Source organism: Engraulis encrasicolus, chromosome 17 (genome assembly GCF_034702125.1).
Source record: "Engraulis encrasicolus isolate BLACKSEA-1 chromosome 17, IST_EnEncr_1.0, whole genome shotgun sequence".
NCBI lineage: Eukaryota > Metazoa > Chordata > Actinopteri > Clupeiformes > Engraulidae > Engraulis > Engraulis encrasicolus.
In genome coordinates this window covers 25,411,506-25,435,950 of record NC_085873.1, presented here as the reverse complement: position 1 = coordinate 25,435,950, position 24,445 = coordinate 25,411,506, and the positions used below count along the sequence as shown (strand labels likewise).

At 49.2% G+C, this 24,445-nt stretch overlaps 1 protein-coding gene and 40 non-coding genes across 41 annotated transcripts; all 41 read left to right on the top strand.

The window, feature by feature from the left end:
• Positions 1–105: 105 nt before the first annotated feature.
• trnac-gca (transfer RNA cysteine (anticodon GCA)) lies at positions 106–177 on the top strand. The gene has a single exon. It is a non-coding gene; the product is annotated as a tRNA-Cys (tRNA).
• A 189-nt stretch (positions 178–366) lies between these two features.
• On the top strand, positions 367–439 carry trnat-cgu (transfer RNA threonine (anticodon CGU)). The gene has a single exon. It is a non-coding gene; the product is annotated as a tRNA-Thr (tRNA).
• A 154-nt stretch (positions 440–593) lies between these two features.
• trnal-caa (transfer RNA leucine (anticodon CAA)) lies at positions 594–704 on the top strand. The gene is made up of 2 exons: positions 594–631; positions 659–704. It is a non-coding gene; the product is annotated as a tRNA-Leu (tRNA).
• Positions 705–842: 138 nt separating this feature from the next.
• trnac-gca (transfer RNA cysteine (anticodon GCA)) lies at positions 843–914 on the top strand. Its single transcript has one exon. It is a non-coding gene; the product is annotated as a tRNA-Cys (tRNA).
• A 189-nt stretch (positions 915–1,103) lies between these two features.
• Positions 1,104–1,176, top strand: trnat-cgu (transfer RNA threonine (anticodon CGU)). The gene has a single exon. It is a non-coding gene; the product is annotated as a tRNA-Thr (tRNA).
• Positions 1,177–1,330: 154 nt separating this feature from the next.
• On the top strand, positions 1,331–1,441 carry trnal-caa (transfer RNA leucine (anticodon CAA)). Its single transcript has 2 exons — positions 1,331–1,368; positions 1,396–1,441. It is a non-coding gene; the product is annotated as a tRNA-Leu (tRNA).
• A 138-nt stretch (positions 1,442–1,579) lies between these two features.
• Positions 1,580–1,651, top strand: trnac-gca (transfer RNA cysteine (anticodon GCA)). Its single transcript has one exon. It is a non-coding gene; the product is annotated as a tRNA-Cys (tRNA).
• Positions 1,652–1,840: 189 nt separating this feature from the next.
• On the top strand, positions 1,841–1,913 carry trnat-cgu (transfer RNA threonine (anticodon CGU)). The gene has a single exon. It is a non-coding gene; the product is annotated as a tRNA-Thr (tRNA).
• A 154-nt stretch (positions 1,914–2,067) lies between these two features.
• trnal-caa (transfer RNA leucine (anticodon CAA)) lies at positions 2,068–2,178 on the top strand. The gene is made up of 2 exons: positions 2,068–2,105; positions 2,133–2,178. It is a non-coding gene; the product is annotated as a tRNA-Leu (tRNA).
• A 138-nt stretch (positions 2,179–2,316) lies between these two features.
• Positions 2,317–2,388, top strand: trnac-gca (transfer RNA cysteine (anticodon GCA)). Its single transcript has one exon. It is a non-coding gene; the product is annotated as a tRNA-Cys (tRNA).
• Positions 2,389–2,577: 189 nt separating this feature from the next.
• On the top strand, positions 2,578–2,650 carry trnat-cgu (transfer RNA threonine (anticodon CGU)). The gene has a single exon. It is a non-coding gene; the product is annotated as a tRNA-Thr (tRNA).
• Positions 2,651–2,804: 154 nt separating this feature from the next.
• Positions 2,805–2,915, top strand: trnal-caa (transfer RNA leucine (anticodon CAA)). Its single transcript has 2 exons — positions 2,805–2,842; positions 2,870–2,915. It is a non-coding gene; the product is annotated as a tRNA-Leu (tRNA).
• Positions 2,916–3,053: 138 nt separating this feature from the next.
• Positions 3,054–3,125, top strand: trnac-gca (transfer RNA cysteine (anticodon GCA)). Its single transcript has one exon. It is a non-coding gene; the product is annotated as a tRNA-Cys (tRNA).
• Positions 3,126–3,314: 189 nt separating this feature from the next.
• Positions 3,315–3,387, top strand: trnat-cgu (transfer RNA threonine (anticodon CGU)). Its single transcript has one exon. It is a non-coding gene; the product is annotated as a tRNA-Thr (tRNA).
• Positions 3,388–3,541: 154 nt separating this feature from the next.
• On the top strand, positions 3,542–3,652 carry trnal-caa (transfer RNA leucine (anticodon CAA)). Its single transcript has 2 exons — positions 3,542–3,579; positions 3,607–3,652. It is a non-coding gene; the product is annotated as a tRNA-Leu (tRNA).
• A 138-nt stretch (positions 3,653–3,790) lies between these two features.
• Positions 3,791–3,862, top strand: trnac-gca (transfer RNA cysteine (anticodon GCA)). Its single transcript has one exon. It is a non-coding gene; the product is annotated as a tRNA-Cys (tRNA).
• A 189-nt stretch (positions 3,863–4,051) lies between these two features.
• trnat-cgu (transfer RNA threonine (anticodon CGU)) lies at positions 4,052–4,124 on the top strand. The gene has a single exon. It is a non-coding gene; the product is annotated as a tRNA-Thr (tRNA).
• A 154-nt stretch (positions 4,125–4,278) lies between these two features.
• trnal-caa (transfer RNA leucine (anticodon CAA)) lies at positions 4,279–4,389 on the top strand. Its single transcript has 2 exons — positions 4,279–4,316; positions 4,344–4,389. It is a non-coding gene; the product is annotated as a tRNA-Leu (tRNA).
• Positions 4,390–4,527: 138 nt separating this feature from the next.
• trnac-gca (transfer RNA cysteine (anticodon GCA)) lies at positions 4,528–4,599 on the top strand. The gene has a single exon. It is a non-coding gene; the product is annotated as a tRNA-Cys (tRNA).
• A 190-nt stretch (positions 4,600–4,789) lies between these two features.
• Positions 4,790–4,862, top strand: trnat-cgu (transfer RNA threonine (anticodon CGU)). The gene has a single exon. It is a non-coding gene; the product is annotated as a tRNA-Thr (tRNA).
• Positions 4,863–5,016: 154 nt separating this feature from the next.
• trnal-caa (transfer RNA leucine (anticodon CAA)) lies at positions 5,017–5,127 on the top strand. Its single transcript has 2 exons — positions 5,017–5,054; positions 5,082–5,127. It is a non-coding gene; the product is annotated as a tRNA-Leu (tRNA).
• A 138-nt stretch (positions 5,128–5,265) lies between these two features.
• On the top strand, positions 5,266–5,337 carry trnac-gca (transfer RNA cysteine (anticodon GCA)). Its single transcript has one exon. It is a non-coding gene; the product is annotated as a tRNA-Cys (tRNA).
• A 189-nt stretch (positions 5,338–5,526) lies between these two features.
• Positions 5,527–5,599, top strand: trnat-cgu (transfer RNA threonine (anticodon CGU)). Its single transcript has one exon. It is a non-coding gene; the product is annotated as a tRNA-Thr (tRNA).
• Positions 5,600–5,753: 154 nt separating this feature from the next.
• On the top strand, positions 5,754–5,864 carry trnal-caa (transfer RNA leucine (anticodon CAA)). The gene is made up of 2 exons: positions 5,754–5,791; positions 5,819–5,864. It is a non-coding gene; the product is annotated as a tRNA-Leu (tRNA).
• A 138-nt stretch (positions 5,865–6,002) lies between these two features.
• trnac-gca (transfer RNA cysteine (anticodon GCA)) lies at positions 6,003–6,074 on the top strand. The gene has a single exon. It is a non-coding gene; the product is annotated as a tRNA-Cys (tRNA).
• Positions 6,075–6,263: 189 nt separating this feature from the next.
• On the top strand, positions 6,264–6,336 carry trnat-cgu (transfer RNA threonine (anticodon CGU)). The gene has a single exon. It is a non-coding gene; the product is annotated as a tRNA-Thr (tRNA).
• A 154-nt stretch (positions 6,337–6,490) lies between these two features.
• On the top strand, positions 6,491–6,601 carry trnal-caa (transfer RNA leucine (anticodon CAA)). Its single transcript has 2 exons — positions 6,491–6,528; positions 6,556–6,601. It is a non-coding gene; the product is annotated as a tRNA-Leu (tRNA).
• A 138-nt stretch (positions 6,602–6,739) lies between these two features.
• On the top strand, positions 6,740–6,811 carry trnac-gca (transfer RNA cysteine (anticodon GCA)). Its single transcript has one exon. It is a non-coding gene; the product is annotated as a tRNA-Cys (tRNA).
• A 189-nt stretch (positions 6,812–7,000) lies between these two features.
• trnat-cgu (transfer RNA threonine (anticodon CGU)) lies at positions 7,001–7,073 on the top strand. The gene has a single exon. It is a non-coding gene; the product is annotated as a tRNA-Thr (tRNA).
• A 154-nt stretch (positions 7,074–7,227) lies between these two features.
• trnal-caa (transfer RNA leucine (anticodon CAA)) lies at positions 7,228–7,338 on the top strand. Its single transcript has 2 exons — positions 7,228–7,265; positions 7,293–7,338. It is a non-coding gene; the product is annotated as a tRNA-Leu (tRNA).
• A 138-nt stretch (positions 7,339–7,476) lies between these two features.
• trnac-gca (transfer RNA cysteine (anticodon GCA)) lies at positions 7,477–7,548 on the top strand. The gene has a single exon. It is a non-coding gene; the product is annotated as a tRNA-Cys (tRNA).
• A 189-nt stretch (positions 7,549–7,737) lies between these two features.
• Positions 7,738–7,810, top strand: trnat-cgu (transfer RNA threonine (anticodon CGU)). Its single transcript has one exon. It is a non-coding gene; the product is annotated as a tRNA-Thr (tRNA).
• Positions 7,811–7,964: 154 nt separating this feature from the next.
• On the top strand, positions 7,965–8,075 carry trnal-caa (transfer RNA leucine (anticodon CAA)). The gene is made up of 2 exons: positions 7,965–8,002; positions 8,030–8,075. It is a non-coding gene; the product is annotated as a tRNA-Leu (tRNA).
• A 138-nt stretch (positions 8,076–8,213) lies between these two features.
• Positions 8,214–8,285, top strand: trnac-gca (transfer RNA cysteine (anticodon GCA)). Its single transcript has one exon. It is a non-coding gene; the product is annotated as a tRNA-Cys (tRNA).
• Positions 8,286–8,474: 189 nt separating this feature from the next.
• On the top strand, positions 8,475–8,547 carry trnat-cgu (transfer RNA threonine (anticodon CGU)). Its single transcript has one exon. It is a non-coding gene; the product is annotated as a tRNA-Thr (tRNA).
• A 510-nt stretch (positions 8,548–9,057) lies between these two features.
• Positions 9,058–9,168, top strand: trnal-caa (transfer RNA leucine (anticodon CAA)). The gene is made up of 2 exons: positions 9,058–9,095; positions 9,123–9,168. It is a non-coding gene; the product is annotated as a tRNA-Leu (tRNA).
• A 136-nt stretch (positions 9,169–9,304) lies between these two features.
• trnac-gca (transfer RNA cysteine (anticodon GCA)) lies at positions 9,305–9,378 on the top strand. Its single transcript has one exon. It is a non-coding gene; the product is annotated as a tRNA-Cys (tRNA).
• Positions 9,379–9,635: 257 nt separating this feature from the next.
• trnat-ugu (transfer RNA threonine (anticodon UGU)) lies at positions 9,636–9,708 on the top strand. The gene has a single exon. It is a non-coding gene; the product is annotated as a tRNA-Thr (tRNA).
• Positions 9,709–9,862: 154 nt separating this feature from the next.
• On the top strand, positions 9,863–9,973 carry trnal-caa (transfer RNA leucine (anticodon CAA)). The gene is made up of 2 exons: positions 9,863–9,900; positions 9,928–9,973. It is a non-coding gene; the product is annotated as a tRNA-Leu (tRNA).
• A 137-nt stretch (positions 9,974–10,110) lies between these two features.
• Positions 10,111–10,182, top strand: trnac-gca (transfer RNA cysteine (anticodon GCA)). The gene has a single exon. It is a non-coding gene; the product is annotated as a tRNA-Cys (tRNA).
• An 8,399-nt stretch (positions 10,183–18,581) lies between these two features.
• LOC134466965 (5-hydroxytryptamine receptor 3C-like) lies at positions 18,582–23,894 on the top strand. The gene is made up of 5 exons (XM_063220893.1): positions 18,582–18,669; positions 19,160–19,320; positions 21,470–21,680; positions 23,050–23,203; positions 23,801–23,894. Exons 1-5 carry the CDS (start codon positions 18,582–18,584, stop codon positions 23,892–23,894), a joined length of 708 nt encoding a protein of 235 aa, XP_063076963.1.
• The last annotated feature ends 551 nt before the right edge of the window (positions 23,895–24,445 follow it).

Below are 24,445 nucleotides of genomic sequence, written 5' to 3'. Positions count from 1 at the left end.
AAAAGAAAGACGCTTTTCCGCTCAAGCAAGTGAGGCCTCACCATGCCAGGTTTCCACTAAAGCAAACGAGCATCGCTTCTGGTCGGAGGAGGGTGGTGAGCGAAAGGGGGTATAGCTCAGTGGTAGAGCATTTGACTGCAGATCAAGAGGTCCCAGGTTCAAATCCTGGTGCCCCCTGGGGATAGCAGGGGCCCTGCCAAAATAGTTGGTGCGGTGTGTGACCCTGGCACAACATCACGCCCTTTGGATCTAAACAGCTGTGCCGCAGTTGTTAAAAAAAAGTGGCAGTTGTGCCAAGCCCTTGCCTACGTGAGACAGCTGGGGACTTTTTTTTTCATTCTTTCGCTAACTGCCCTTGACAACAATGGCTTTGTAGCTCAGTGGCAAGAGCACTGGTCTCGTAAACCAGGGGTCGCGAGTTCGATCCTCGCCAGAGCCTGCTGTTTGCCCAGTTGTTGGCGTGTCTGTCGTGGAAAAGTTTGAAGGGGCAACTTTGGAGGCGGTTTGAGAGCCCTCTCTGCAGGAGCGACTCCTGCTGGAAGATTGCGGAAATTCCGGTTGCGAATGGCAGGCCGAGTCGCAATCCAACAGCAGTCAGGATGGCCGAGCGGTCTAAGGCGCCAGACTCAAGGCGATGAGCCTTTCTCTCGGGAGAGATTTCTGGTCTCTGAATAGAGGCGTGGGTTCGAATCCCACTTCTGACAAGGCGCTTTTGCCAAAGAATCGGCGCGCAGCAGAAAAGAAAGACGCTTTTCCGCTCAAGCAAGTGAGGCCTCACCATGCCAGGTTTCCACTAAAGCAAACGAGCATCGCTTCTGGTCGGAGGAGGGTGGTGAGCGAAAGGGGGTATAGCTCAGTGGTAGAGCATTTGACTGCAGATCAAGAGGTCCCAGGTTCAAATCCTGGTGCCCCCTGGGGATAGCAGGGGCCCTGCCAAAATAGTTGGTGCGGTGTGTGACCCTGGCACAACATCACGCCCTTTGGATCTAAACAGCTGTGCCGCAGTTGTTAAAAAAAAGTGGCAGTTGTGCCAAGCCCTTGCCTACGTGAGACAGCTGGGGACTTTTTTTTTCATTCTTTCGCTAACTGCCCTTGACAACAATGGCTTTGTAGCTCAGTGGCAAGAGCACTGGTCTCGTAAACCAGGGGTCGCGAGTTCGATCCTCGCCAGAGCCTGCTGTTTGCCCAGTTGTTGGCGTGTCTGTCGTGGAAAAGTTTGAAGGGGCAACTTTGGAGGCGGTTTGAGAGCCCTCTCTGCAGGAGCGACTCCTGCTGGAAGATTGCGGAAATTCCGGTTGCGAATGGCAGGCCGAGTCGCAATCCAACAGCAGTCAGGATGGCCGAGCGGTCTAAGGCGCCAGACTCAAGGCGATGAGCCTTTCTCTCGGGAGAGATTTCTGGTCTCTGAATAGAGGCGTGGGTTCGAATCCCACTTCTGACAAGGCGCTTTTGCCAAAGAATCGGCGCGCAGCAGAAAAGAAAGACGCTTTTCCGCTCAAGCAAGTGAGGCCTCACCATGCCAGGTTTCCACTAAAGCAAACGAGCATCGCTTCTGGTCGGAGGAGGGTGGTGAGCGAAAGGGGGTATAGCTCAGTGGTAGAGCATTTGACTGCAGATCAAGAGGTCCCAGGTTCAAATCCTGGTGCCCCCTGGGGATAGCAGGGGCCCTGCCAAAATAGTTGGTGCGGTGTGTGACCCTGGCACAACATCACGCCCTTTGGATCTAAACAGCTGTGCCGCAGTTGTTAAAAAAAAGTGGCAGTTGTGCCAAGCCCTTGCCTACGTGAGACAGCTGGGGACTTTTTTTTTCATTCTTTCGCTAACTGCCCTTGACAACAATGGCTTTGTAGCTCAGTGGCAAGAGCACTGGTCTCGTAAACCAGGGGTCGCGAGTTCGATCCTCGCCAGAGCCTGCTGTTTGCCCAGTTGTTGGCGTGTCTGTCGTGGAAAAGTTTGAAGGGGCAACTTTGGAGGCGGTTTGAGAGCCCTCTCTGCAGGAGCGACTCCTGCTGGAAGATTGCGGAAATTCCGGTTGCGAATGGCAGGCCGAGTCGCAATCCAACAGCAGTCAGGATGGCCGAGCGGTCTAAGGCGCCAGACTCAAGGCGATGAGCCTTTCTCTCGGGAGAGATTTCTGGTCTCTGAATAGAGGCGTGGGTTCGAATCCCACTTCTGACAAGGCGCTTTTGCCAAAGAATCGGCGCGCAGCAGAAAAGAAAGACGCTTTTCCGCTCAAGCAAGTGAGGCCTCACCATGCCAGGTTTCCACTAAAGCAAACGAGCATCGCTTCTGGTCGGAGGAGGGTGGTGAGCGAAAGGGGGTATAGCTCAGTGGTAGAGCATTTGACTGCAGATCAAGAGGTCCCAGGTTCAAATCCTGGTGCCCCCTGGGGATAGCAGGGGCCCTGCCAAAATAGTTGGTGCGGTGTGTGACCCTGGCACAACATCACGCCCTTTGGATCTAAACAGCTGTGCCGCAGTTGTTAAAAAAAAGTGGCAGTTGTGCCAAGCCCTTGCCTACGTGAGACAGCTGGGGACTTTTTTTTTCATTCTTTCGCTAACTGCCCTTGACAACAATGGCTTTGTAGCTCAGTGGCAAGAGCACTGGTCTCGTAAACCAGGGGTCGCGAGTTCGATCCTCGCCAGAGCCTGCTGTTTGCCCAGTTGTTGGCGTGTCTGTCGTGGAAAAGTTTGAAGGGGCAACTTTGGAGGCGGTTTGAGAGCCCTCTCTGCAGGAGCGACTCCTGCTGGAAGATTGCGGAAATTCCGGTTGCGAATGGCAGGCCGAGTCGCAATCCAACAGCAGTCAGGATGGCCGAGCGGTCTAAGGCGCCAGACTCAAGGCGATGAGCCTTTCTCTCGGGAGAGATTTCTGGTCTCTGAATAGAGGCGTGGGTTCGAATCCCACTTCTGACAAGGCGCTTTTGCCAAAGAATCGGCGCGCAGCAGAAAAGAAAGACGCTTTTCCGCTCAAGCAAGTGAGGCCTCACCATGCCAGGTTTCCACTAAAGCAAACGAGCATCGCTTCTGGTCGGAGGAGGGTGGTGAGCGAAAGGGGGTATAGCTCAGTGGTAGAGCATTTGACTGCAGATCAAGAGGTCCCAGGTTCAAATCCTGGTGCCCCCTGGGGATAGCAGGGGCCCTGCCAAAATAGTTGGTGCGGTGTGTGACCCTGGCACAACATCACGCCCTTTGGATCTAAACAGCTGTGCCGCAGTTGTTAAAAAAAAGTGGCAGTTGTGCCAAGCCCTTGCCTACGTGAGACAGCTGGGGACTTTTTTTTTCATTCTTTCGCTAACTGCCCTTGACAACAATGGCTTTGTAGCTCAGTGGCAAGAGCACTGGTCTCGTAAACCAGGGGTCGCGAGTTCGATCCTCGCCAGAGCCTGCTGTTTGCCCAGTTGTTGGCGTGTCTGTCGTGGAAAAGTTTGAAGGGGCAACTTTGGAGGCGGTTTGAGAGCCCTCTCTGCAGGAGCGACTCCTGCTGGAAGATTGCGGAAATTCCGGTTGCGAATGGCAGGCCGAGTCGCAATCCAACAGCAGTCAGGATGGCCGAGCGGTCTAAGGCGCCAGACTCAAGGCGATGAGCCTTTCTCTCGGGAGAGATTTCTGGTCTCTGAATAGAGGCGTGGGTTCGAATCCCACTTCTGACAAGGCGCTTTTGCCAAAGAATCGGCGCGCAGCAGAAAAGAAAGACGCTTTTCCGCTCAAGCAAGTGAGGCCTCACCATGCCAGGTTTCCACTAAAGCAAACGAGCATCGCTTCTGGTCGGAGGAGGGTGGTGAGCGAAAGGGGGTATAGCTCAGTGGTAGAGCATTTGACTGCAGATCAAGAGGTCCCAGGTTCAAATCCTGGTGCCCCCTGGGGATAGCAGGGGCCCTGCCAAAATAGTTGGTGCGGTGTGTGACCCTGGCACAACATCACGCCCTTTGGATCTAAACAGCTGTGCCGCAGTTGTTAAAAAAAAGTGGCAGTTGTGCCAAGCCCTTGCCTACGTGAGACAGCTGGGGACTTTTTTTTTCATTCTTTCGCTAACTGCCCTTGACAACAATGGCTTTGTAGCTCAGTGGCAAGAGCACTGGTCTCGTAAACCAGGGGTCGCGAGTTCGATCCTCGCCAGAGCCTGCTGTTTGCCCAGTTGTTGGCGTGTCTGTCGTGGAAAAGTTTGAAGGGGCAACTTTGGAGGCGGTTTGAGAGCCCTCTCTGCAGGAGCGACTCCTGCTGGAAGATTGCGGAAATTCCGGTTGCGAATGGCAGGCCGAGTCGCAATCCAACAGCAGTCAGGATGGCCGAGCGGTCTAAGGCGCCAGACTCAAGGCGATGAGCCTTTCTCTCGGGAGAGATTTCTGGTCTCTGAATAGAGGCGTGGGTTCGAATCCCACTTCTGACAAGGCGCTTTTGCCAAAGAATCGGCGCGCAGCAGAAAAGAAAGACGCTTTTCCGCTCAAGCAAGTGAGGCCTCACCATGCCAGGTTTCCACTAAAGCAAACGAGCATCGCTTCTGGTCGGAGGAGGGTGGTGAGCGAAAGGGGGTATAGCTCAGTGGTAGAGCATTTGACTGCAGATCAAGAGGTCCCAGGTTCAAATCCTGGTGCCCCCTGGGGATAGCAGGGGCCCTGCCAAAATAGTTGGTGCGGTGTGTGACCCTGGCACAACATCACGCCCTTTGGATCTAAACAGCTGTGCCGCAGTTGTTAAAAAAAAGTGGCAGTTGTGCCAAGCCCTTGCCTACGTGAGACAGCTGGGGACTTTTTTTTTTCATTCTTTCGCTAACTGCCCTTGACAACAATGGCTTTGTAGCTCAGTGGCAAGAGCACTGGTCTCGTAAACCAGGGGTCGCGAGTTCGATCCTCGCCAGAGCCTGCTGTTTGCCCAGTTGTTGGCGTGTCTGTCGTGGAAAAGTTTGAAGGGGCAACTTTGGAGGCGGTTTGAGAGCCCTCTCTGCAGGAGCGACTCCTGCTGGAAGATTGCGGAAATTCCGGTTGCGAATGGCAGGCCGAGTCGCAATCCAACAGCAGTCAGGATGGCCGAGCGGTCTAAGGCGCCAGACTCAAGGCGATGAGCCTTTCTCTCGGGAGAGATTTCTGGTCTCTGAATAGAGGCGTGGGTTCGAATCCCACTTCTGACAAGGCGCTTTTGCCAAAGAATCGGCGCGCAGCAGAAAAGAAAGACGCTTTTCCGCTCAAGCAAGTGAGGCCTCACCATGCCAGGTTTCCACTAAAGCAAACGAGCATCGCTTCTGGTCGGAGGAGGGTGGTGAGCGAAAGGGGGTATAGCTCAGTGGTAGAGCATTTGACTGCAGATCAAGAGGTCCCAGGTTCAAATCCTGGTGCCCCCTGGGGATAGCAGGGGCCCTGCCAAAATAGTTGGTGCGGTGTGTGACCCTGGCACAACATCACGCCCTTTGGATCTAAACAGCTGTGCCGCAGTTGTTAAAAAAAAGTGGCAGTTGTGCCAAGCCCTTGCCTACGTGAGACAGCTGGGGACTTTTTTTTTCATTCTTTCGCTAACTGCCCTTGACAACAATGGCTTTGTAGCTCAGTGGCAAGAGCACTGGTCTCGTAAACCAGGGGTCGCGAGTTCGATCCTCGCCAGAGCCTGCTGTTTGCCCAGTTGTTGGCGTGTCTGTCGTGGAAAAGTTTGAAGGGGCAACTTTGGAGGCGGTTTGAGAGCCCTCTCTGCAGGAGCGACTCCTGCTGGAAGATTGCGGAAATTCCGGTTGCGAATGGCAGGCCGAGTCGCAATCCAACAGCAGTCAGGATGGCCGAGCGGTCTAAGGCGCCAGACTCAAGGCGATGAGCCTTTCTCTCGGGAGAGATTTCTGGTCTCTGAATAGAGGCGTGGGTTCGAATCCCACTTCTGACAAGGCGCTTTTGCCAAAGAATCGGCGCGCAGCAGAAAAGAAAGACGCTTTTCCGCTCAAGCAAGTGAGGCCTCACCATGCCAGGTTTCCACTAAAGCAAACGAGCATCGCTTCTGGTCGGAGGAGGGTGGTGAGCGAAAGGGGGTATAGCTCAGTGGTAGAGCATTTGACTGCAGATCAAGAGGTCCCAGGTTCAAATCCTGGTGCCCCCTGGGGATAGCAGGGGCCCTGCCAAAATAGTTGGTGCGGTGTGTGACCCTGGCACAACATCACGCCCTTTGGATCTAAACAGCTGTGCCGCAGTTGTTAAAAAAAAGTGGCAGTTGTGCCAAGCCCTTGCCTACGTGAGACAGCTGGGGACTTTTTTTTTCATTCTTTCGCTAACTGCCCTTGACAACAATGGCTTTGTAGCTCAGTGGCAAGAGCACTGGTCTCGTAAACCAGGGGTCGCGAGTTCGATCCTCGCCAGAGCCTGCTGTTTGCCCAGTTGTTGGCGTGTCTGTCGTGGAAAAGTTTGAAGGGGCAACTTTGGAGGCGGTTTGAGAGCCCTCTCTGCAGGAGCGACTCCTGCTGGAAGATTGCGGAAATTCCGGTTGCGAATGGCAGGCCGAGTCGCAATCCAACAGCAGTCAGGATGGCCGAGCGGTCTAAGGCGCCAGACTCAAGGCGATGAGCCTTTCTCTCGGGAGAGATTTCTGGTCTCTGAATAGAGGCGTGGGTTCGAATCCCACTTCTGACAAGGCGCTTTTGCCAAAGAATCGGCGCGCAGCAGAAAAGAAAGACGCTTTTCCGCTCAAGCAAGTGAGGCCTCACCATGCCAGGTTTCCACTAAAGCAAACGAGCATCGCTTCTGGTCGGAGGAGGGTGGTGAGCGAAAGGGGGTATAGCTCAGTGGTAGAGCATTTGACTGCAGATCAAGAGGTCCCAGGTTCAAATCCTGGTGCCCCCTGGGGATAGCAGGGGCCCTGCCAAAATAGTTGGTGCGGTGTGTGACCCTGGCACAACATCACGCCCTTTGGATCTAAACAGCTGTGCCGCAGTTGTTAAAAAAAAGTGGCAGTTGTGCCAAGCCCTTGCCTACGTGAGACAGCTGGGGACTTTTTTTTTCATTCTTTCGCTAACTGCCCTTGACAACAATGGCTTTGTAGCTCAGTGGCAAGAGCACTGGTCTCGTAAACCAGGGGTCGCGAGTTCGATCCTCGCCAGAGCCTGCTGTTTGCCCAGTTGTTGGCGTGTCTGTCGTGGAAAAGTTTGAAGGGGCAACTTTGGAGGCGGTTTGAGAGCCCTCTCTGCAGGAGCGACTCCTGCTGGAAGATTGCGGAAATTCCGGTTGCGAATGGCAGGCCGAGTCGCAATCCAACAGCAGTCAGGATGGCCGAGCGGTCTAAGGCGCCAGACTCAAGGCGATGAGCCTTTCTCTCGGGAGAGATTTCTGGTCTCTGAATAGAGGCGTGGGTTCGAATCCCACTTCTGACAAGGCGCTTTTGCCAAAGAATCGGCGCGCAGCAGAAAAGAAAGACGCTTTTCCGCTCAAGCAAGTGAGGCCTCACCATGCCAGGTTTCCACTAAAGCAAACGAGCATCGCTTCTGGTCGGAGGAGGGTGGTGAGCGAAAGGGGGTATAGCTCAGTGGTAGAGCATTTGACTGCAGATCAAGAGGTCCCAGGTTCAAATCCTGGTGCCTCTGGAGATAGCAGGGGCCCTGCCAAAATAGTTGGTGCGGTGTGTGACCCTGGCACAACATCACGCCCTTTGGATCTAAACAGCTGTGCCGCAGTTGTTAAAAAAAAGTGGCAGTTGTGCCAAGCCCTTGCCTACGTGAGACAGCTGGGGACTTTTTTTTTTCATTCTTTCGCTAACTGCCCTTGACAACAATGGCTTTGTAGCTCAGTGGCAAGAGCACTGGTCTCGTAAACCAGGGGTCGCGAGTTCGATCCTCGCCAGAGCCTGCTGTTTGCCCAGTTGTTGGCGTGTCTGTCGTGGAAAAGTTTGAAGGGGCAACTTTGGAGGCGGTTTGAGAGCCCTCTCTGCAGGAGCGACTCCTGCTGGAAGATTGCGGAAATTCCGGTTGCGAATGGCAGGCCGAGTCGCAATCCAACAGCAGTCAGGATGGCCGAGCGGTCTAAGGCGCCAGACTCAAGGCGATGAGCCTTTCTCTCGGGAGAGATTTCTGGTCTCTGAATAGAGGCGTGGGTTCGAATCCCACTTCTGACAAGGCGCTTTTGCCAAAGAATCGGCGCGCAGCAGAAAAGAAAGACGCTTTTCCGCTCAAGCAAGTGAGGCCTCACCATGCCAGGTTTCCACTAAAGCAAACGAGCATCGCTTCTGGTCGGAGGAGGGTGGTGAGCGAAAGGGGGTATAGCTCAGTGGTAGAGCATTTGACTGCAGATCAAGAGGTCCCAGGTTCAAATCCTGGTGCCCCCTGGGGATAGCAGGGGCCCTGCCAAAATAGTTGGTGCGGTGTGTGACCCTGGCACAACATCACGCCCTTTGGATCTAAACAGCTGTGCCGCAGTTGTTAAAAAAAAGTGGCAGTTGTGCCAAGCCCTTGCCTACGTGAGACAGCTGGGGACTTTTTTTTTCATTCTTTCGCTAACTGCCCTTGACAACAATGGCTTTGTAGCTCAGTGGCAAGAGCACTGGTCTCGTAAACCAGGGGTCGCGAGTTCGATCCTCGCCAGAGCCTGCTGTTTGCCCAGTTGTTGGCGTGTCTGTCGTGGAAAAGTTTGAAGGGGCAACTTTGGAGGCGGTTTGAGAGCCCTCTCTGCAGGAGCGACTCCTGCTGGCAGATTGCGGAAATTCCGGTTCTGAATGGCAGGCCGAGTCGCAATACAACAGCAGTCAGGATCAAAGAGGCTTGAGACAAGAGGGCTTACTCACGTCGTAACAGCGTAGTAGGAAATGATGGCGAGGGGAGTACGAAAATGTTATTCACTGTGGAACAGGTCATAGGACAGCGTGAATGTCTGTCAGCTGTCCTTAATTACCCCCAGCAATTACTGCTGACCAACAGCTGCCGTTACTTGGCCACAAATTACGGAGTACGAAAATGGCATCCATCGTGGATGGATGACCAATGACCATGCGCAAGGGAGTTCATTTTCCATCCACTCGTGTCCTCAGGCAACGCCCCCGTACTACACCGTGGCCAATGCATTCCCCGCCATGAGATTGTTCTTTCTCTTGAGTTTCTTTGGTCAGGATGGCCGAGCGGTCTAAGGCGCCAGACTCAAGGCGATGAGCCTTTCTCTCGGGAGAGATTTCTGGTCTCTGAATAGAGGCGTGGGTTCGAATCCCACTTCTGACAAGGCTCTTTTGCCAAAGAATCGGCGCGCAGCAGAAAAGAAAGACGCTTTTCCGCTCAAGCAAGTGAGGCCTCACCATGCCAGGTTTCCACTAAAGCAAACGAGCATCGGTTCTGGTCGGAGGAAGGTGGTGAGCGAAAGGGGGTAGCTCAGTGGTAGAGCATTTGACTGCAGATCAAGAGGTCCCAGGTTCAAATCCTGGTGCCCCCTGGGGATAGCAGGGGCCCTGCCAAAATAGTTGGTGCGGTGTGTGACCCTGGCACAACATCACGCCCTCTGGATCTAAACAGCTGTGCCGCAGTTGTTAAAAACAAGTGGCAGTTGTGCCAAGCCCTTGACTACGTGAGACAGCTGGGGATTTTTTTTTTCATTCTTTCGCTAACTGCCCTTGACAACAATGGCTTTGTAGCTCAGTGGAGATAGGTGAGAATTTTTTTTCATTATTTCGCTAACTGCCCTTGACAACAATGGCTTTGTAGCTCAGTGGCAAGAGCACTGGTCTTGTAAACCAGGGGTTGCGAGTTCGATCCTCGCCAGAGCCTGCTGTTTGCCCAGTTGTTGGCGTGTCTGTCGTGGATAAGTTTGGAGGGGCAACTTTGGAGGAGGTTTGAAAGACCTCTCTGCAGAAGCGACTCCTGCTGGCAGATTGCGGAAATTCCGGTTGCGAATGGCAGGCCTAGTCGCAATCCATCAGCAGTCAGGATGGCCGAGCGGTCTAAGGCGCCAGACTCAAGGCGATGAGCCTTTCTCTCGGGAGAGATTTCTGGTCTCTGAATAGAGGCGTGGGTTCGAATCACACTTCTGACAAGCTGCTTTTGCCAAGAATCGGCGCGCAGCAGAAAAGAAAGATGCTTTTCCGCTCAACCAAGTGAGGCCTCATCATGCCAGGTTTCCACTAAAGAAAACAAGCATCGCTTCTGGTCGGAGGAGGGTGGTGAGCGTAAGGGGGTATAGCTCAGTGGTAGAGCATTTGACTGCAGATCAAGAGGTCCCAGGTTCAAATCCTGGTGCCCCCTGGGGATAGCAGGGGCCCTGCCAAAATAGTTGGTGCGGTGTGTGACCCTGGCAAAAACATCACGCCCTTTGGATCTAAACAGCTGTGCCGCAGTTGCTAAAAAAAGTGGCAGTAGTGCCAAACCCTTGCCTACGTGAGACAGCTGCGGATTTGTTTCATTATTTTGCTAACTGCCCTTCAAGACAATGGTTTTGTAGCTCAGTGGCAATACCACTGGCCTTGTAAACCAGTGGTCTCAAGTTCGATCCTCGCCAGAGCCTGCTGTTTACCCAGTTGTTGGCGTGTCTGTCATGGAAAAGTTTGAAGGGGAAAGTTTGGAGGCGGTATGAGAGCCCTCTGTAAAGGCTCTCTGCAGGAGCGACTCCTGCTGGCAGATTGCGGAATTTCCGGTTGCGAATGGCAGGCCGAGTCGCGATCCAACAGCAGTCAGCTTTGCCGAGCGGTCTAAGGCGCCAGACTCAAGGCGAAGTGACTTTGTCTCGGGAGAGTTTTCCAGTCTCTGAATAGAGGCGTCGGTTCGAATCCCACTTCTGACAAGGCGCCTTTGCCAAAGAATCGACGCGCAGCAGAAATGAATGGAGTTTTTCCGCACAACCAAGTGCACCTTGCCAGGTTTCCACTAAAGAAAACAAGCGTCGCTCCTGTTCGGAAGAGTCTGATGAAAGAAAGGGGGGTATAACTCAGAGATAGAGCATTTGACTGCAGATCAAGAGGTCCCAGGTTCAAGTCCCGGTGTCTGAGGGGCACGGACAGAGGAGAAAGACCAGAACCGGGGGGGAGCCGAATGCAGCCCAGAGGGGGGAGAGATGCCGCAGCCGTGCAGGACAGGGTGAAAGCTGACCGGTAACCAGACGGAAGCAAGCGGGAGGAGATGGCACGAAGTGAAGCCGATCCTACGGATCTGGATCCATGCAGCCGAGAGGTCGACGGACGGCATTGTGCCAGAGTTGAGGTTCGCGGAACGACCTATTCAACGAAGCTGCCGAGTTGGACATGCGGGGGTGATTGAGCACCTCCCCCGATCAGTTAAGTGCCTACGCTTGCTTACCGTGGCCTCCAAGTTGGGGGACCCTCTCCAAATGTGTATGCTGCTCCTGGCTCTCTGTCTCTCCCTCCCTCTCACTTACCCCCTCGGGTTCATCCTCCCTCTCTCAATGTTGGAGAAAACCACATGCAGGACAGACTCCACTTCCATGTGGCTGGCTAGGCTACCCCCTGTTTATTCACCGTTTGCAGTGACTTTTACGTAGCTTAGATATGAACTTCGCGTGCAGTGTTTACATGGTGTGACTACACGAGTGTTGGGTAGTAGCTGCCTTTGCCATACTTGAGACCACTATAGCCTGCGTGGACAGTGATGACTGCACTTGTTTTTACAGAGATTGGATCCCACTCCTCCCGTGTGTCAGGAGGCCAGGAACCCTGCTGGAAATGAACAGGCCCCAAATGAGTGCACTATGAACTCTGGACTGGATTCGGACTCTGGTTGAGAACCCAAGGAACGTTTTTTTTTTCATTCTTTCGCTAACTGCCTTACAACATTTGGTCTATAGCTCAGAGGCAGGAGCACTGGTCTAGTAAACCAGGGGTCGCGAGATCGCTTCTCGACAGAGCCTACTGTTTGCCCAGTTGTTGGCTTCTCTGTCATGGAAAAGTTTGAAGTGGCACGTTTGGAGGCGGTCTGAGAGCCTCTGCAGGAGCGACTCCTGCTGGCAGATTGCGGAATATCCGGTTGGGACTGGCAGGCCGAGTCGCCATCCAACAGCAGTCAGAACTGCTCTTGACGCCAATGGCTCTGTAAGCTCAGTGGCAGGAGCACTGGTCTCGGAAACCAGGGGAAATACCACGTCCTGAAATTCTATAGTAAAGCCGTGCTTAATACCATGGATAAGCCATCGTAAAACCAGGGTTTGTTTCAAGTACTCAGAGTAACCACGACATACTATGGTTACTACAAAAAAAAACAGTATAACCACAGTTACCGCATTAAAACCATGGTCGATTTTCGTATAGGAGCACCTGCCAAAGGCAGAGAGAGGGACAGAGAGACCATGTAGTATACTCAGTGCGTGCATGCGTGCGTGCGTCCGTGTGTCCGTGCGTGCGTTTAATGGTCATGTAAACAATATTGTCTCAAAAGCAATGACCAGTGACCTGGCCCTGGGATTTTTCTCAGAGTATTTACCAAGGACAGCAATACACACACTTACACACGCTTCAATTACACACTCTCTCTTTCATTCAGCCCTTGTGGCAGCTGGATTATGTATGTCTGTGTGTTTGCTCATGTATGTGGCTGCTGGATGGCGTATGTTTCTACATTTACATATCCTATTCAAACACAGGTCACTGAAGCATGAATATGGTGTCATTATGTCTGGCTTATAGTATATGTCCTATCCTTTTGTGGTGTTTGTGTCTGTGACCAGGTTTTTGGCATAGATGCAGTCGGCTCATATGTCCCGCCTACCCAAAATCAGCAGGCGGAGCACTCGGAGGGTCACTCGCAGTGTCAAAATGAATGGCAGTGAATGAGAAGCCAGCGCACTGGAGGATAAACTCCGCTTTTTTAGACTTTTAATCGTCGGGAGCACTTTCATTCAAAGTCTACTGCCTGCGTCGTGAATCCAGGGACGACTATGAAGTGGCAGAACCATATGTATGTCCGAACGACCACGAGCAGTTAGAATCCACAGTCCCCCTACCAACACTCAGTCTGACAGCTTGTGACTGACTGAGTGTTGGTGGGGGGACTGTGGATCTCCAGTGCGCTGGCTTCTCATTCACTGCCATTCATTTTGAGGCTGCGTGTGATCCTCCGAGTGCCCCGCCTGCTCATTAGCATACGAGCCGACTGCATAAAACATACATAAAAAAAGATATAACTTCAAGCAATGTAATACAGGCATTCAATTAACATTACAATATAAAAAAGAGAGAGAGATATCAGAGACTGGCCTTGGCTTGATAAGGTGTATTAGAAATTGGTTGAGAGACAAACAATCCTGACATCTCTTTTTTGACAACTGGCTGTACTTGCTCATGGAAATTAAAAGGTTTACAAGTAAAAAGGTCTTACTGTTATACACTGGTTAGTTACCAAACTTTTTCTTTTCACCTAAGAATGTTGTGACCCCCGCCCAACATATTCTAAATGCCAAATACTACTTGTCTATTACTATAGCAATACTCAAATTTAACATTCAAAGGGAAAGTAAAAAAAAAAAATGTTGGCCTATTGGCCTTTCTGTTTCTAATTTATGGAGTCATGTTAACTATTAACCAGTGCTTCCCCTCGTTTTCATAATTTTTTTTGTGGGACTCCCCCCTGCAGTATCTCTGCGACCCGCCCAGGGGTCCCGGCCCCTTGCTTGGGAACCACTGCTGTAATATAATGACCATTTAAAAATCACTAGTAGCTCAAAGTCTTGTGATAGCAGTGGAGAAGGCATTCAGCTTCAGAGGACAAAACAGTTGGCAGATTAGTTGATCAGATTACCGGGTTTACATGACAGTGGTTTGCTTAAAGCAGAAAACTTTCTTTTCATTTCTTAATTAGATTGGAACAGTGCTGATTGGCATTCATATTTTTATGCGCTAACTGTCTTTACTGTTTTATAATTCATCTAAATCTGCTCATAGATATTTTGATAAACATATTGTTTTCTCCACACGGCTTACAATCTGAACAACGTCAATGACATACTGGATGAGGGATCCAAGACCTCTCCCGGCAGCTCTCTGGCCTTTTGTACACACAGTAATTACAGGCAAACAGACTGAAGATGCTTATCTACGTTGGCCATTCAAATCCCTTTTGTATCAAGTTGTGTGCATGTTGTCGGGGCATCGGGTTAATCACCAGGGTAAGTAAAAACCCACGATAAGGGTCATTGTCTATTTTCTGTTTAAACCCTTAGTCAGCACAGAGCCTATGTTATAACAATACTGTCACCAAAATTGTAATGGCTATGTCTTAATCCGTTACTTAAGGACCTCTGTAATGTCATAGCAATGTTGCTATGATGTAGTTGTGTATTTTCAGCAAATAGTGAATAGGCCCGTTGGTGACCCCATCTGCAGTAAGAGGCTACACACAGTAAAAATGTCTAAATGACTTCAGCTAACCACAAGTGAAAGTACTACACTATATTACGCTTAGCTGACGCTTTTTTTAAAATCCAAAGTGACTTACCGATAACAGGGTATTGATTACAGTCCATGAGCAGAGTGGGGTTAGGGGCCTTGCTCAAAGGCACCTCAGCCATGGGTGGAGGTTTAGGGAGAGGTTGAGAGGTTAGGGTAGGATTCGAACCTGCAACCCTTTGATCTGAAGTCCACCTCCCCCCCTAACCACTAGGCCATGGCTGCCCAAGAAAGAAGTCTATATTTATTTCAAGAAATTGTACATTCTGCCAGGATATGTAAGCAAAACACACACGCACGCGGACGTGCACACGCACACAATATAGGCCTACCTGTCCCGTATGTGTATGTGTATGTGTATATACATACAGTGCGTGTCCCATTAAATGTGAGCAGAGTCATGGGCCATTGTTGATGTCTGACCTCTATAATGATGTTTTTTCAGACAGGCGTGACTGTGTAAATAAGTATGCATGTCTGCATGTACCATGTACATGAACGTGTGTGTGTGTGCGTTTGTGCGTGTGTGTGTGTGTGTGTGTGTGTGTGTGTGTGTGTGTGTGTGTGTGTGTGTGTGTCTTTGTGTTTGTGTGTGTGTGTGTGTGTGTGTGTGTGTGTGTGTGTGTGTGTGTGTGTGTGTGTGTGTGTGTGTGTGTGTGTGTGTGTGTGTGTGTGTAGGCAGACATATCAAGCAAGAGAGGGTAGGGCATAAATAGTACCGTGTGTCACCTGTGTCAGCAGCAGTGAATTGTGAGATGACTGCCAGTGTAAGATTGTGTGAGTGTATGTTTGTGTGTATCAAGATTGATGCAGCACAGCATGTATGCATCTTACAGCACGATCATCCTGGGCCTGCTGGTGGTAATGCCTATATGGGGTAAGAGCTTTTTATCGTGTGTGTGTGTGTGTGTGTGTGTGTGTGTGTGTGTGTGTGTGTGTGTGTGTGTGTGTGTGTGTGTGTGTGTGTGTGTGTGTGTGTGTGTGTGTGAGTTTGTGACAGAATGGTCAAGGGATAAACTAGGTCAAAGGATGAACAATCCAAAAAGCAAGGTTTCTGACACACTCATCGTCAAACAGTAGTGTGACGGCTCAAAGTGCCTCAAGAGTTTGACAGGAACACAATTACAATGGTGCTTCATTGGTGAGGGCCTTGCCCTTATGGGAAAATAGATTGTACTTTAAGATTGTGCACGTATGGATGGTACACTCCCAGAAATAAAGGTACAGAACTCGTCGCTGTGGCAGCACCCTCAAGGGGAGTACCATTGCATTGCTTGATTGGTAGTGTACCACAAAAAAGAGGTGACAGATGCACATCGGTCGACATTGCAAGAAACTTAATGCACCTCTTTTCTGGGGTACCAATCAAGCGACGCAATGGTACTCCCCTTGAGGGTACTGCCACAGCGACGAATTCTGTACCTTTATTTCTGAGAGTGTACCATCAGAAGATTGAGGGTTCATGGCCCTTCGGGGTGACAGTAAATAAGGGTCAGCCATGGCCTAACAGGGAAATGGACTTCAGATCAGAGGGTTGCAGGGTCAAATCCCACCCTTGCACTCCCTGCCACACTCAATGGTTGAGGTGCCCTTGAGCAAGGCACCAAACCCTATACTGCTCCAGGAAACTGTAACCAATAGCTGTAAGTCAATTTTGATGAAAACGTTGGCTTAGTGTAATGAATGAACATTCTGAACTAACGTCCATCTCCTTAATTTGTCCAGGGCTTCCCCCATAAAACATCCCAGGTATGTGAGTGAAAAGAGGTGGGTCCATGGTTGCTGTTTTTCTCTCAGAAGGGAAGGTCCCCCCCCCCCACACACACACACAGCTTTTGCTAGGCCCTGGAAAAAAAAACGTGTAAAAATGCCCCCATCTCAATACCTACAATGTATAGTAATGGGGTCCCAATTCTGGGCCCCTTCATTCCCTGGGCCCGGGACAACTGACCCCTTTGCCCCCCCCCTCCTGTCGGCGGGCTTGCCAGTGGATCCACTAACTCAAACAGGGATACTAAATGACATGTTAGAGATGTAAGCATGTGTGTGACTGTGTGTGTGACTGTGTGAGCATGCCTAACTAACAGTGTGTGGGTTGTGCTGCAGTGTGCGTGCGTGCTGCTGGCTCTGGGAACTGCAGCTACCAGGGGGTTCTGGCTCACGTGGGCTTGTCGACTAACATCAACACCACGCTGTCCCACATACGGCCCGTCTGGACCTGGACTGAGCCCACCATAGTCTACGTCAACCTCTATCTACAAGGCATCATAGAAGTGGTCAGTGTGTGTGTGTGTGCGTGTGCGTGTGCGTGTGCGTGTGCGTGTGCGTGTGCGTGTGCGTGTGCGTGTTCGTGTGCGTGTGCGTGTGTGTGTGTGTGTGTGTGTGTGTGTGTGTGTCTGTTTGCAGCCATATTGCAGCTCTGTGCTTCTGATTGGTTTGAAATGCTCCTGCTTCTTTTGCCTACCACAGGATGAAAAGGCTCAGAGCTTCTCACCACAAGTTTACATAGTAGTGGTAAGTGTTAGCCTATGTTTGAGAGAGAGAGAGAGAGAGAGAGAGAGAGAGAGAGAGAGAGAGAGAGAGAGAGAGAGAGAGAGAGAGAGAGAGAGAGAGAGAGAGAGTTTGGGTGTGTGTGTGTGTGTGTGTGTGTGTGTGTGTGTGTGTGTGTGTGTGTGTGTGTGTGTGTGTGTGTGTGTGTGTGTGTGTGTGTGTGTGTGTGTGTGTGTGTGTGTGTGTGTGTGTGTGAGACTGGCAGCCTTTCCTCACCTTCCTTCCTCCACCTCTTTTGCCCCCTATTTTCTCTTTCCTCTTTTTCACCCCCTCCTTCCCTCTCTCCTCTTTCTCTTCTCCTCTTCTCTCACCTCTTCCTCCGCTCCCCTCTAACATGTGCAATGTGCATGCTTGACAGGGCTGGATAAATGAGTTCACCCGCTGGACACCTGAAGACTTCTGTGGAATCGGACGCATCTCTGTTCCCAAAGACCGGCTATGGATGCCTGACTTGACCATTACAGAAAAGTGAGCATGTGCATTGCATACGTTTCTGTGTCTGTATTCTGGAATTTCTGGCACAATGTCAGCGATTAAAATTTAAGAAATGCCATTCATGGGGATATGCATTGAGGTGCTAAGAGTGCGAATTAGGATTTATTTTTTTCATGTATGCATGTGTGTGTGTTTGTGTTTGTGTGTGTGTGTGTGTGTGTGTGTGTGTGTGTGTGTGTGTGTGTGTGTGTGTGTGTGTGTGTGTGTGTGTGTGTGTGTGTGTGTGTGTGTGTGTGTGTGTGTGTGTGTGTGTGTGTGTGTGTTGGTGTAATAAACGGTTGCCCTGCTTACAATGGACTATACGTCACATGTTATGACTACATTGTAGCATCGACCCTAAAAGAGCTGCGCAAGGCTAACATCTTCCAATCAATTCATTTTGGACGTGTTACAATAGATTGCTTATCTCTAAAAAATTATCAGTGTGATACGGGGTTGTTATCAAGCATTCACCTTATAGGCCTATGCCTGAACAGAATAAATCCATTATTCTAGTAGAAATTGGTTGTTCTTTTGACAGCTACATGGAAATGTGCTTTTCCTACAAAACATTGAAATACCAACCATTGTGCAATGCACTACATAACTGTGACTACTCCTGTAAAACTGTTGAATTAATATTTTGTAGTTTGGACCATGTACATAAAATGTGTGCGCGTGGCCCACAGATCTGGGCACTCTCTAAACAACAGGCGAAAAATTGAGCAACTTCTGCTCAGTATCCAACATAATTGGGAGCCTCTTCATTTGGCAATATACTAGGTGCCACACATATCCTTAGGACACTCAGTAAGCAGATTATTTTAGTTTTGTTTAAAATCCCTATGAAATTTGGCTTGTGCAATGATACACAGCGGTGCCCTAACGGTTAGGGAGTTGGTCTTACAATATGAGGGTTCGTATCCCACCTGACCTCTCCCTACACCTGCATCCATGGCTGAAGTGCCCTTGAGCAAGGCACCTAACCCCACATTGCTCCAGGGACTGTAACCAATACCCTGAAAAATAGCAAATGTAAGTCATTCTGCATAAAAGTGTCAGCTAAATGTAATGTAATGTGAAACACATCTAGGTCAGTCTGTCATTCCAAATGAAGAAGTAAACTGTGTGTTTGTGTTCATCAGCATAGAGACCGAAGCAGGCATGAAAGAGAGTCCCTATGCCCAGCTGCTGCCCGGGGGTGTGGTCTACACCAGTGACAGCTATCGCATGACCACCTCCTGCAGGATGGACCTCTACAAGTTCCCCTTCGACACCCAGCGATGCACCATCACGCTCATATCATTCATCTACCCCAGTACGTGCACGCCTTTGTGTGTGTGTGTGTGTGTGTGTGTGTGTGTGTGCACTCTAAAAAGTACTGTGTCAGAAATGACACAATATGTGTGTGCTCAGGGACAACACATTTGAATGTGTGTGCTCAGGGACAACACATTTTGTGTCATTTGAAGATGTGTGCAAGAAAGGGGTAGTAAAAGTGTAAGAACAAGGAATCAAAGAATTAAAAACTATTTTTGTGTAATATTCAAACCACAGTCCTGTTTGCGATGAGTATTTGGCTTCATTGTAAATTTAAAATACATTTAGGATAAGAATTATTAATATGCATTTTTTTACACAAAATGTGTCAAACATAGCATTTAAACCAAATAACACACATGTTGTCATATTCCACACACTATGTGTTAAAATCACCTTAACACAGAACATGTGTCAAAAATGACACATTCCTTCTTAGAGTGTGTGTGTGTGTGTGTGTGTGATTAATAATCTCTGTTGGTGTCCAGTTGAGGAGCTGAGGCTGATGTCAGCCTACAACGCCTCCACGGTGACGGAAAACTCCCGCAAGATGTTCCAGTCCATGGGGGAGTGGGAGCTGATCAACGTTGACATCAGCAGAGTCAACCTCACCATCGGGGTCTTCGTCTGGGATCAGCTGGTCTACACGGTACTCTCTCTCTCTCTCTCTCTCTCTCTCTCTCTCTCTCTCTGTCTCTCTCTCTCTCTCTCTCTGTCTGTCTGTCGTCCTCTCTCTCTCTCTCTCTCTCTCTCTCTCTCTCTCTCTCTCTCTCTCTCCCTCCCCTCTCTCTCTCTCTCTCAACACACACACACACACACACACACACACACACACACACACACACACACACACACACACACACACACACACACACACACTCACTCACTCACTCACTCACTCACACTCACTCACTCACTCACTCACTCACTCACTCACTCACTCACTCACCCACTCACCCACTCACTCACCCACTCACCCACTCACCCACCCACTCAGAGACTGTACTTGTGTATACAGATCAGTACATCTGATACTACTTTAAAGCACTGAGAAACCTTTTTCTTCAAAAGTTTGGGGTTAAGTCATAAATGCACTATATACAGATCAGCATGAACAACTACTGTACATAGAGTAATATAACTCTATGCGTCCCCCAGATCAGGATGGGCAGGACAGTAGAGCCCTCTTCTACAGCAATATACTGTAGCTATGTGTATCCAGATCTAGAGGCCGCTCCTCTACACAGTAATATAACTGTATGGGGCCTATGTATGTATCCGCCCCATAGGAAGGAGGCCGCTCCTCTACTAACATGACTATAATGTATCCAGGCCCCCCCCTCTACGTGGTAAACTTTCTGATGAACAGTAATATAACTACGTATAGGCCTATGTGAAGAGGTTTAAAAAGTCCTTTATTGGACCAAAAGATTCAGATTTTTACAAAGCCTTGAAAACATCATCATTTTTTAAGCAAAGCAAAGAAAAAACAAAACCAAAACCCAAACCAAACCAGTTTCCTCCTTACAGCCTCAACACCAACCTCTCCTCCTCATCCACCTCACACAACAGTCCTCCCAATGCCCAAATTCCCAAAAAAGAATCCACATCATTCACCAATTTGTAATATGCGAACTCCACCTTGACCCTACACCCCACCATCCCCTTTAAAACGTCCACGGGGTCTGTTGTCCCCTCCCCAAGATTTCTATTTTTTCGGGTTCGCCATATGGCCAACTTGGCTGAGGCCACTAAGAAATTGAAGAGGCACACTTCCCTTTTCACCTTAACCCTGTAAGCAGGACCAGTGACAAAACTGCAGTGTGAGGCCTATGTGAAGAGCTCAGATGCAAAACCCCCTATCTCCATTTAGGGAACACCCTTGTTGGTTTGGTTTAAATGTGTGTACTTGATAATACATTTAAATATTTAAATTGCATAAATGCCATTAAAAAATTTGCAATTTTGATAGATTTGTATTACATACAAATTAATTATGAAACGTTTCTGTAAAGGCACATAAGGGGTTTTGCATATGAACTGTTCATATACAACCTGCAACAACTGATTAAAGGACCAACAGGGGTAACAAAAAGGTCAAGCACAATGTTGGATCTTGTCTTCTCTAACAAACCAGAAAGGATAACAAAATACTCACTGTGCTTTCTGATCACAATCTTACTTTAGTAGCAAGAACATTAACAAAAAATAGACTTCAGGACAGTCCCTCCTCTACAGTATCCTAATGTAACTGTATGTATCTGCGATCACCATGGACAGGAGACCCCTCCTCTATGTGGTCAACTATATACAGTAATATAACTCTATGGCCATTTCTCAAATTCTAGTGTGCACCCTTCCAAGTTGATCAGCCTTCGTAATCATGCCCAGTGATTGGATACTCTTTGGTGAATTCTGCGGAGTATCCAATCACTGGGCGTGACTAATTAGTCTCACACACTTCTAAGGCTCGATACACTTCAAGTCAAGTCAAGTCAGGTAGGTTTTATTGTCAATTTCTTTACATGCACTGGTCATACAAAGAATTTGAAATTACATTTCTTGCTTTCCCATGCAGACATAGACTAATCTAGGTAAGGACATAGACAGTATAGACATAGACAGTACTTATACATGGACATAAGACAGTATGGACATAGACAGTGCTCATACAGACATTTAAAGTGCAAGACTGGACAACAGAAGACTTGTAGAGAACATACATTAAGAGGAGGTAATTGTTGTGCTTTTCCTAAAAGTCCTTGACATTGAGAAATGGCCTATGTATCCAACCCCAGGTCAGCATGGGCAGGAGGCCCCTCCTCTACGTGGTCAACTTCCTGCTCCCCGTGCTCTACTTCCTGCTGCTGGACCTGGCCTCCTTCTTCATCAGCGAGCGCGGCGGCGAGAAGCTGAGCTTCAAGGTCACCGTGCTGCTGGCCATCTCCGTGCTGCTGCTCATCCTCCACGACATGCTGCCCTCCACCGACCAGCACATCCCCCTGATTGGTCAGTCACCCCTGTCACTCACTGTGAACGCTGAACCTGATTGGTCAGTCCACCTGTCTGTTATCATGGACATACCAACCATTGGTTGATCTGTTTGTCATCATCACCATGAGTACCCCTTCCTCATTAATCTGCTTGTCAGTCACAATGGATTTGAAATTATACTGAAATTACATGGGAAATTACCATAAAACTACCACCTTATTCGCGATCTGTAATGTAAAGTGTTAACAAAAGTCCTTTAAAAAAAACGCTGGAAAACATAACCTAATTTCATAGCTCAAGAGAGTCCTTGTGCACAAACCCTCAGCAACACAGGTGCAGGTGTGAGGCAGAAGAAGGTGAACAATGAACACAATTAATAACAGTAAAGTAAGAAAAAGAACAGTAAGCAGTGTGCGGTGTATTTTTAATTTTGTTCATTGTTCACTAATTTCATAGCATCAAGACCTAGCCTTCTAGCGCAGGAAGACTGTGTAGTTTTACTTATCTGAGAGGCATCATCAAATCTTAAAGTTGCAGGAGAGGGATCTTGTATTGCCGACACAGCTTCAACTTGAGGTTGCGCCGTCCGTTTCTCCCGTAGACAGTTACTTCTCTGCTACCTCTCCTTTTGTTACCTTATTAGCTCGCAAGTGGTATATAACGGTTCCAATGACACAAGTTACAAGATGTGTTTTTTAGGTCAATGGCAAAATGAGCCAGCCAGTGCTGTACAATATCTGTCGAGTTGAGCATGCACGTCGGGCATCCAGAACTGAAAGGAATGTATTGATACTGTATGTGATCAGATTGGTATATCGGTGACTTCTCTCCCCCAGCCTCTCATAGATAGGCCTACGGGATATATCTTCTCTGTGCTTCACTCGGAACATACACAGATTTCAGCATCACACACTTGGACAGCTCCAGAAACGCGTGTGGACAGCTCCCCATAAGTAACTTGGTGTTGGAATGGCGGTATGAAAAAGTGTGGAGGTGTGTCGGAATGGTGGTATGTCGGAATGGTGGTTGCCCCCTATTACTGGCGGCGTGAAGCTAGGTTGGTCGTGGACAGCTGAGAGTGTCTCTCCTTGAATAGCATGGCATTTAACATTGCTGAATGCGTGTGTGATTACCGGGTAATTGGGAGAATGTGATGAAGTGCCTGATGGACTGTACGTGTTGTGATGTGTTGTGCATGTGTGTGTGTGTGAAATGCAGTAGATGTGTAATAGTATGTGTATGTGACCAATATTTTTTTTTTTATCATCGTATCCTTGTATGCTGTAGCTGTGTGATGGAGAATAGAATGTGTGTGTGTGTGTGTGTGTGTGTGTGCATGTGCGTGTGCGTGTGTGTGTGTGTGTGTGCGTGTGTTCTCCTGAAGGAATCTACTGTCTGGGGATCTTCTCGTTTGTGGCGCTGAGTCTGCTGGAGACCATCTTTGTCAGTTTCCTCCTGAGGACGGGATCTCGGCGGGCCAGGACGGCCACGAGCCCTGCTGTGACCCCAGCTTTGACCCCAGGAGTGACCCCAGAAGGGTCACCTGACAGTGAGCAGGGTGAGTGTCATTACAGTATACAGCCGTCATGGGTCAGTTCAGCGTTTAAGGCAGGGCTGGACTGACTCATAATTAGCGGCGCAGAACTGACTCACCTGTATGCCAGATGGCCAGTCCAGCCCTGGGTTAGGGCATCAGACTTGCAGGCCAAAGGTTGTCCGTTGGACTCCCGCCGCACTGCTCCCTTGGGGAGGCAGAACATGCATGAACAAGATATGCCAAAGCTGCAGGGTCAGGGTCAAGCCTAGAGGGCAGTAAATAAGTGTGGCAAGGCACGGTGTGAGTGACCCACTGGTGTGTATGTGTGTGTGTTTGTGTTTGTGTGTGTGTGTGTGTTTGTGTGTGTGTGTGTGTGTGTGTGTGTGTGTGTGTGTGTGTGTGTGTGTGTGTGTGTGTGTGTGTGTGTGTGTGTGTGTGTGTGTGTGTGTGTGTGTGTGTGTGTGTGTGTGTGTGTGTGTGTCTCAGGAGTGGACGTGGACAAAGGCACCTGGACTTGCGGGCCGGACTGTGGGTGTGTGACCAGGCTGGCGGAGGGTGTGTGTGTGACCAGGCTGGCGGAGGGTGTGTGTGTGACCAGGCTGGCCAGGGTCATCGATGTCATCTACTTCCTGTCCTACCTCGCCAGCGTCACCATTTTCCTGCTGTTGACGACACTCAACTGGTTCTACTAGCATCAAGGACTCAAGACTGAAATCAAGGCAAAATGTTCATCAGTCATCAGGCAATACAACCAGTCAGATTCGGAACAACAAGATATGCTGGTGCTAGGCTGTTGTGTGTATCCGTCCTGCAGTTTTCAACGCTAGTGGGAATGGATGCTATAAATTCAAATTAATCTCTGTAATCGTGAAAATAATCTAGTTCAATCTATACATGCTACCTAAGTAATGACTAAAATGAGTCTTTGGGAACAGGATTCTTAACACAGATGGCACATTAGACGAGGAGTTCACCCGACTGTTTCCAAAATGGATCACTGAATGCTTGACAAAGCTGTTCTTCTTTGTTACTTGACAAAGAAAAAATCATGAACTGTATCACCACAATATTTTTAAGTGTAAATACTATCCATCCAACTATTATCCCAACTGTGATATTGTTTATGGTCATTTTATTGTGACATTGTTTCATGGTTTTATTGGAATATTGTCCAGCCATACTTTTGTTTTATTTATTTCTATTTTTTGTAATGATTCTTGTTCTTAAATTGCTTTGCTTTCAC